Genomic DNA, 9621 nt, shown 5'->3' with positions numbered 1-9621 from the left:
TAGACTATCCTTCAGGCTGAAGGATACAAGAAAAATCTATTTACTAGTTAATCCTTTATTCTGCTTGAAAAGTTCAGAGCCTGTCAGCTAGAAACTTTTTCTCTGCTAGCGCACACTTTGTTTCTGAAAAATATTGACAACTAAATAAACACATTAAATGAGAGTCAATCAGGCCTTGCAGCTGGAAAGACGACATCACTGAACTCTGCTATTTTGGTCACTTAAAACCTCAGTTTAAAAGTTAATGCTTCCTATATTGTATTTTAAAATCTGTTGGTTGGTCTCCCTTGAATGATACTGCTTCACATGTACACAGCAATTCCTTTATCTTCAGGACTACACAAAATACCTAGGTCATAATGCAGAGGGTTTTTCAGAGTTTCAGCTTTGATCAAGTTCAAGCCTGAAAGCTGTACTGCACTGGCTGCATCAGAGCAAAATTATCTACTTCATTTCAGGAAAACCCATACAAAGTGTATTTACACACACCTCAGGGTAATGTATGAAGTGGAAGAGAGATTTGATGGGACATTCCCCTACCTTTTGTTCTATTTCTCAAAGGCTGGGATGGCATTCCAGGGACTTGCCATTCATACAAAGGATGAACCTCAGGACTTTTGAGCTATTGAACTGTAACAGGGAGGTTATTTGAGACAGCCAGCATGGTTGCACCAAAGGCAAGTCTTGCTTGACCAACTAAGTGGCCTTTCTGTGATGAATTGATTCCATCAGTGGACAAGCAAAGAGCTACAGATCTCATTTACCTGGATTTCTGTAAAGCCTTTGACACATTCCTCTACAACATCTAAGTTGCAGAGAAGATTTTATGACTGCCCTGTCTGGTGATTAAGGAATTGTGATGAGTTGTGCCCCCCAGGGGTCTGTATTGCTAGCAGTATTATTTGATGTCTTCATCACCAACATAGACAGTGGGATTGAGTGCACTGTCAAATTTGGAGATGACACCAAGAGCCAAGGGGTGTGTTTGACACACCCAAGGAATGGGATCGAGATGCCATCCAGAGGGAGCTGCATAAAGGAGTGAGTTCACACATTCACTCCTCATGTTGAGTGAGGCCTTTCAACAAGGCCAAGTGCAAGATCCTACCCCTGGATCAGAGCAGCCCTCAGTATCAATACAGTCCAGGGGATGAAGGGATTAAGAGTGGTCCTGCCAGAAGGATTTGGGGATGCTGGTGAATGGAAAACTGGATATCAGTCAGCAATGTCTTCTTGCAGCCCAGAAAGCCAAACATATTCTGGACTGTTTCAAAAGAAACATGGCCAGCAGGCCAAGGGAAGTGATTCTGTTCCTCTACTCCATTCTCATGACACCTTAACCTCAAGTAATGCATCCAGCTCTGGGGTCCTCAGCTCAAGACAAATATGGTCCTTTTGGTGTGGACCCAGAGGAGGGTCACAACAATGATCAGAGGCCTGAATTTCCTGTGAGTAAAGGCTGAGAGAAGTGAAGTTGCTCAGCCTGGAAAAGAAGCCTCCAGGGAGACTTTATTTTGGACTTCCAATACTTAACAAAGGCTTAAAGAAAGATGGGGACAAACTTTTTAATAGGGTTTATAGTGCCAGGACAAAGGGTAATTGTTTTAAACTGAAAGAGCGTAGATTCAGACCAGATCCAAAAAAATTTTTACAGTAATAGTAGTGACACACCGAAACAGGTTAGCTTGAGAGCTGGTGGATGCCTCATGCCTGGAAACATTCAAGGTGAGGTTGGGCAGGGCTCTGAGCAGCCTAATATGGGAGAAATTGTGCCTTCATACTGCAGGGATTTGGATTAGATGACCTTTAAAGATCTTTCCCAACCCAAATAATTCTATTACTCTGTAACTTAAGAGAAAAAAAAAATAAAAAGCACCAAGAAAATTTAACTAAACTCAAATTGGGCCTTTTGTATATCTTTCACTGAAGCCAAAAGAGAATATTCCCCTTAATATTTACACAAGCAGCACCACTGTTTGAATTCCCATCACATCAAACATATGGATTCAGTTGAAAGAGAATCACAGGCACAAAGAGGTGCTATTTTCCTTGTGAGGTGCTATTCTAGAGTAATTTTCCTGTGCAGGCTGGACAGGGCTCAATATTAATGCCAACTGATAGTCCACAAGCACGGTCACTTTCTCTTATCCACAGAGACCTAACACCATTACAGGGCTTTAATCCAAAGGAATACAATAATATTATTACAGTACTGCTGTTTAAAATACTTTCTCCTTCATAGACATTCAGTGAGCAAAAAATCACTGAAAAAGTGTACAGCTAGTCACAATTTCTCTGGTTACTTCTCAATTTTCATTTTCCCCCTTAATGCTTTCTAGTGTGATCTTATCTCACAATGAAAGTTTTTCTATGTTGATTTATCATCTTTCCCTGATCCTTACTTTCTGCCATTGTCTTTAACCTACAAAACTGGTATTTAAACATTGTCCAAGGAATCTGAAACTCAGTAAATACTATTCTGATATGCATCTGATTTTTTTAAGAATACAGACTATCAATCCTTATGCAGGTATACATGCTTGTATTTTTCAGCATAAAATACACATAAAAAATAAAATACATGAATAAACAAAACTGAGACCAGGATACAACATTCCCTGCAAGACTTAAGGAAGTCAGATCAAAGTGATGGTTGCTGTTAATGATGACTGTAATTTTAAAAATTTAACAGCTCTGTGTTGCCCTCTCCACTGTTTCTCTGAAGTGTAAAGCCCTGGTCCACTTCCACACACACGGAATTCCAAGTTTCAGTGCTATTTTGGATTCAGCCTATAGTTCAAACTGAAGGTTTTTTAGTGCATATATTCATAGATTTCCAAAGCAGTAACATTAAGAAGTGATTCATAAACAAGTATTAGCATGTTTCTTTCAATGCAAAACTGGTTCAGTCACATATCATGCAGAACTTCTGTAACACCCTAGTCAATGTCTACTTAGAAAATGGCTTAGTACAGGAAATACTTGTCCATTTCTGTTGAATGGCAGTCACAGAAAAAGTAAGGTACAACTATTCCTCTTCTGCAGTGCTTTGCTGTCTCTTTTCTAAATGTTTTAAATAAACAGATATAATTTAGAGCTGAAAAGGCTCTGAAAATAACTATTACAATTATACACATTGTTTGTCCAACTTTAAATTCAGGGTCCACACTCAAAATTCAACTAGTAATTAAAAGAACATTGTATCATAAAGCAAAGAATGGTTCTAATCACAAATAGTTTACAACTTCAAGAGTAAAATATACACAGAAGCCCAGAGGGATATGTAGTGTACCATCGCAGTAATCCCAAAATGACTGCTTATCTACACCGTGGTGATGTAATGGGGGACAAAGAGAATTGAAGGGACTTTCAGAGGATTAATTTACTCCATTATACATTGCAAAATGCCATCAATATAAAGTTCTCGCATCCTGTTTCTCTTCTATTGAATATTGCATATATGTAAGTTTACACTAAACAACCTTGTTACTTTAAGCCAAAACATCTATGACCTGTCAGAACTAGTTACATATCATGCATTCTTCGAGTTTACCCGTTTTACTCCTTAAATCCCAACAATCTGACAACACTAGGATATAGTAAGCAACACTTGTATGACCAGGTTTTCATTCAACAAGTGCTGCCGAGCCAACATTACCTCTCCTTTGTGCCGCAGCCAACACTTTAAGTAACGGTAAGATGGCCCTCGTGAACACTGGAGGACTGTGCAACCACATGTGACACTTAAACCTCCCCTTGTGGGGCAGGGAACAGCCTGGGCTGTGGTATTCCACAGCAGCCCAAGCCTTTCCATCCAGCTGTGTCCACCCCAATACAAGAATGTCCTTGACCTGCTGTAACAAGTCCAGAGGAGGGCCACTAGGTTAATGCCAGGGCTGGAGTACGTCTCCCAGATTGAGAGAGTTGGCGCCGTTCAGCTTGGAAAAGAGAAAGCTCCAGGCAGGTATCAGACCACCCTCCAAAGGGGTCTTACAAAAAGGTTGGAGGGGCTTCTCACGAGGGCACGTAGTGACAGCTCAACGGGAAAAGGGCTTAAGCTGCACGAGGGCAGGTTTATCTTAGACCTAAGCAAGAAACTCTTTACTGCGAGGCACTAGCACAGACTGCAGTGCTCAAGCACAGCAAGGCGGAGCTCCGGCCGGCACGGCCCGCGGGTGGGCTCTGAGGGGCCCCTCCAGGCCGGGGCCCCTCCAGGCCGGGTCCCCCCGGGGCGGGGCACGCGCGGAGCGCAGCGCCCCTCGCGCCCCCTGCCGGCCGCCCGCGCTCATAGCCGCGGCACGCGGTGGGGCCGACCCGCCCGGCCCCGCCCCCGCGGGCTCGGGCCCCGCCTCAATTTGCATAGATCGGGACCCCTCGCTCGACTCGCAGCGGCTGCGTGCGGGCGGCGGCGGGCGCGGCACGGATGAGGCGCATGCGCGCGGTGGGCGGGCGCTGGGGCAGCGGCGCGGTGCGGGGAGGGCGGGCGGTGCTCGGTGCCGCCGGCGGGCGCGACGGGGCCGCGGAGCCGGCCGAAGCGGGCCGCGGACGGCAGGGCTGGCGGGGCGAGTCGCGGGGGTCGCCGCAACAGCTGGCGGAGCGGTACGCGGACTTGGCGGCCAGCCACAGCGAGGCGCTGCGGCAGCGGGAGGAGCGCGAGTGGTACAACGCGCGGTTGCGCCAGGAGAACGCGCGGCTGCGGCTGGAGAATCGCCGCCTGCGCCGCGAGAATCGCTGCCTCTTCCGACAGGCCCTTCTGGGGCCCGGCCCCGACAAGCCCCCCGCCGACCCGGGTGAGGAGGCGGAGGCCCTGCGCGCCCAGCTGGAGCAGCTGCAGGAGAAGCACCGCCGGGCCTTGCGGCACCTGCGGCGCTGCCGGGCCGCCGGCGGGCCCGAGGCCTCGGAAGCCGAGGAGGGAGAGCTGGACGAGCTGCTGCTGGAGGAGGACGAGCAGCCCGTAGATAAGAAGAGCCTGGTGCCGGCCGTGTAGGCGGCCCCGGTGGAGGGGGCGGCGCCGATCGGCGCTGCGGGCCCTCCCCGCCGGCGCTCGGCGCCGCTGGCGCCTCCCCTCCGTGCTCCCGGCTCTGACCCCCGTGCTGCGCGGGTCTTCCCCTCGGCTGCCTCTGTCGAAATGGGCCCTTCCACGGAAAGGGTGGGGGAGGAGCTCAACTTGGTTAATCCTTTTCTCAGACGTATACCCACGAGGCTCTGAGTGTGACCGAGGGGAGCCATTTTCGTGTGAGAAACTGAGGTTTGGGACACGAGAGGAATCTCTCAAAGCAGCTGTTGAGGGGAAAAGAGCCGCGGTGAACAGAACACTTGTATCTCCTGTCATCCACGGGATTGAATTGTGTTTCTCTGGAGCTGTGGATCGATCACCTTTTTTCTCTTGAGTTAGTGACCGTCGCGTAGGCTTCAAGAGCCGTGGAGACTTAGTTCTTAGTAGTTGGTGTATGTTAGCAAGAGGAGTGGAGGTAGCTTGAAAGCTTTTGTCGGTGCTCCAGTGAAAGTTGGTGATAATTTGAAATATGAATTGCCTTGGACACTTACACAGAACACTTTGTATTTTTAAAGATTGCCTTCATTCACCGTCACATGAATACTGATTTGAATTTCACATTTTCATACAAAACTGCAGCTAATAAATAAGCTTATGATGCACCAAATGGTTGTGTGAAGTGCGAATTTTTAACAGGGACTATTTTTGAAATTGTAGGTGATGTGCCCTGAAAGACATTACACTGTGCCTTCTCAAAGCCCAAAGAACTGGGCTTTTTTATTACTGTACCTAGAAAAATTTGCTAAAAAATTCACTGGTTGAAATTTTCCTTTTAAGAAACTGAGGCAGAGATTGGTTTTGTAGTTTTTCCATGTTTTTTGTGTAATTTAAAAGTTGACTTATTCCTTCAGGTTTGAAATTTGTTTCTTAAAGCTTTAAAAGCCAAAGTCTGTTTCAGTTGAAACTGGGAAAGGATAAAATCCCATTATTTTCCATAAGTATCTTTGAGAATATGACTACTGAAAGGAGCCATTTCATCACATAAATGTCAGCATAACCCTCTAATCATGAATGCATGTAGTGCTTGTTAAGTGTGTGGATCTGCAGCTTCAAGTGTGTTCTTAAAATGGAAAAACAATTTGGCACAGTGCCGTCAATATCTCCTTAGTGAAAAAGTGTGGGTGGTGATGTCTGGATGTGGTGTTCCTTTTAAAAACTTAAGGATTCGCAAAAATACTTGCTAAATGCTCAAGAACTGCAGTATCTACGATGCCATCAGGATTGTCTTGCTTTAATAGCAGTTTCCAGTAAAGTATGAATACCCAAATGATGAAAAGATTCTGTCAAAATAGGACAATAGGACTCTCTTAAGATACAATGCTAGAAATGTGTAACTATGTCAGGCATCCCTTTCAAAAGTTGCAGGTGTTGACACATACAAAACAGGAGAGATCCTGAACTTTCCTCATAGGATATGCAATCCTTTTTAACTAAACATCTGTGACACTTGTCATTAAATGGACTTTTTTGCAAGAGTACTAAGTTCTCTGGAAGCTTGTATAAAGGATTATTTGCTTTTATATTTATCTTGACAGTTGAATTGTGAAATAAACCTGCAGATTACAGAGGAGGAAAGTTATTTCAGTAAGATTCAAATTAATATAAAAAGCCAGAGAAAAGATTCAGAGTATTTCCTCAAATTACTACTTCCACACACACAGCAGTAAATAATCCTTTGATTCAGTCAAGCTGCAAAAATTTCATTTAACCAGTTGCCTCATCTGGCTATTGTGAGTTTGGATTTGAGAATAAAATCCACATTTAGGAGAGGCCTTTAGTGCTTTTAGAGATGGTGCAAAATGTAGTACTTCATTACAGTGTCCCTCACATTATGGCTTGCATGCATCCTTCATGGATGGAAGGAATCACTTGTGTGATCCTTATCTACAGGAAATTACGTATACTGAGACATACAGAAGTAAATATTCTTTGGGCTATAACTGTCAAATATCCCATCAGGATTTGTCTACGCAACTAGTTCTAACAGTTAGTAGCTTAATATCACGGCCTAAACCCTTAAAGTTGATGGTTGGTAGAAAACACAGAGTTTGGAATTACCTGACACACTACATCATCTATATAGCTGAAATGCTGGGAGAGATGGCACTACAGTGTAGTGAAGAGTTTTTACCTTACTCTGCTTTTCGTTAACTGTTTTATTTTCTGTTTGTGTCTAATAAGCAGTCAAATCTAGAAGATCCAGACCTCACTTCTTACTCCCAAGTTTTGTCTTTAATTCTCTTTATCACCGTCTGGACTAGGATAGGTATTTGTCCTTTTTTTTAAGTTTAGTTGTTGTGGTAATGTCTCCAGATTTCAGTGTCTTGCAGAGTCTTTCTTCCTCTGACCTGAGTATGGCTCTGCTGGATTTGGAAGAGGCTGTATTACAGATCAAAATTGATACAATATACCAAAAAAAGTCAGAACCCGGAACTATGCCATCTTGTTGTGCTTTTGTTTTATAATTTCTTAGCTTCACAATAATTTCGGTTGTATACTGATAATTTTCAAAATTCAGAATTTCAAAATAATGTGTTTTTTCATGGTTTTAATTCCAGGTTTTAGGTACCTATCTCTTTGCATAGCTACAGTAATTTCACAAATACAAGCCGCACGGACTATAAGCCGCATCACCGGGTGGTGGCAAACATTTTGTTCTTTGTCCATAGATAAGCCGCACCTGTTTATAAGCTGCTCTGTCATTTGCAGCGAGGACCTGTGTGCAACAAAGTTGTCAAATAGTAACCGAACCGCGGCATGGTGGGGTTTACTGGCTCGGCTAAGGCTGTGCAGGCTCAGCCCACCCGGGGCTGCCAATGGGGCCAGGTGGCCCAACTCGGTGGGGCCGCTCAGCGAGGCCGCTCGGGGCCAGCCACCGCTGCTACCGGGCTCGCTCACCCCAGCCCAGTGCTGCCCCGTGGTGGCAGACAGGGGCGGAGCCTGCTGGCACCCACGGCGGCGGGCGGGGACGGAGCCCCCCCGCTCCTGCCATGACGGCGGCAGGCGGGGGTGGAGCCTACCTGCTCCTGATGTGGCAGGCGGGGGCAGGAGCCCCCCGCTTACCCCATGGGCCGTGGGGATGGCAGCAAGGAGCCCCCCGCCTCTCCCCCGCCTGAAGGAGGGAGCTCCCCCGCCTCCCTCCCCCTCCCCGCGCTGCCGGCACTGAGATGGCCCCACCCTCCATGCAACACAGTAACCAATCGCGAAATCCTGGGTTTTACTGGCAGGTGCTCGGCTCGGCACCCTGGCTGGAACTACCGGGGTTGTAAATGTCAGAAAATTATTCACATATTAGCCACTCCTGAGTGCAAGCTGCATTTCCGGTGTGGGAGCAAAATTTTAGTCTAAATGATGCGGCTTGTATTCGTGAAATTACTGTACTTGAAAAAAGAGAAATAAACTTATTTTTATTTTTATTTTGCTAACAGCAAATTTATGAATACAGGTAGTTTCTACCTATTTAAAATATTTTGCTAATAATTAACTTCTGTATACTATTTTGTTTTACACGGAATTAGTTTTATATGAAAGTGATTTTTATACAGGTAAGTTTTTTCTTTTAGAGAATGAGTTGAATTCAGGTTTAGATTTGGGGTTTAGGTGCTTTGATTGTTTTGGTTGTTTAAGTTTGGATGTATTGTTTGTTTCTTTCCCCACATAAATACATAGAAACATAAGAACATATAAAATATATATTAACCAATAATATCTTCCCAATACTTTGCAGTGTTTAAAATATTAATACATGCTCTATTGACTTTTTTTGATGTATATAAATTCAGAGAAGCAAACAGAAGCAAAAGTGTTGTAGTCTTTCACTTCATTGCTAACAATTTTCTTTTACTCCTTGAGGAAGTGTTCAGTCAGCTGTAGACTTTTCCTTACCCTTACCCACATGGTCCTGTGCATCATATTAAGAGTTTATAATGAAGTATGGATTTTTTAAAAAGTTATATATATATCAGAGCTATATTAAAAATGCATTTGAATCTTCTGGGGCCATGTGTGAATTTGATGGCAATTACTTCAAAACATGCATGTGTACAGAGTGACTCAGTGTCAGTGCCATATTTTATATACATTCTATTGCTCCTTTGAGACCTAATTTAAGTTGCATTAAATATTGCACTCTGAATGAGTCCTTTGTCCACTGTGCTCATCTCCTTGAATGCGCTAAGGTCTTGCGGTGCTGTAGCTGCCCACAGAGAATAATGAAATAAATTAAATGTCTTTGTATGATAGACTAACACCATTCAGAATAGTTTAATTTGGCTACTTTCTTACCCAGGCAATCATCTGTTACTCTTCCCTTTCCATCTATCTCACTGTGTTCAGTATCCCCTTTTGTGTTTGTTCAGCTCAGTAGAGATTTGCATGATGTATACAAAGCCTCTGTTCCAAAGTTGCAAGTGATTTAAAATAGTGGTTTATAGCTGGATTTTTAGTGTTCACAAATCAATAAGATCTTTGCTGTATATTTTTAAGTGATAGCTTGTATCTGGATTGTAATAGTGGGAAGTTTAGGTGTAGCTGCCCTTGAAACATCGTTCTGTAAAATATCCAAA

At 44.3% G+C, this 9621-nt stretch overlaps 1 protein-coding gene across 1 annotated transcript; it reads left to right on the top strand.

Moving 5' to 3' along the window:
- Positions 1-4390: 4390 nt before the first annotated feature.
- Positions 4391-5663, top strand: TUSC1 (tumor suppressor candidate 1). The gene has a single exon (XM_033084846.1). The coding sequence runs from the start codon at positions 4424-4426 to the stop codon at positions 4985-4987; it is 564 nt and encodes a 187-aa protein (XP_032940737.1). The 5' UTR covers positions 4391-4423; the 3' UTR covers positions 4988-5663.
- The last annotated feature ends 3958 nt before the right edge of the window (positions 5664-9621 follow it).

The sequence above is a fragment of the Catharus ustulatus genome, chromosome Z (genome assembly GCF_009819885.2).
Source record: "Catharus ustulatus isolate bCatUst1 chromosome Z, bCatUst1.pri.v2, whole genome shotgun sequence".
NCBI lineage: Eukaryota > Metazoa > Chordata > Aves > Passeriformes > Turdidae > Catharus > Catharus ustulatus.
The sequence above is the reverse complement of the archived record's forward strand: the minus strand, read 5'-3'. Positions and strand labels throughout refer to the sequence as shown.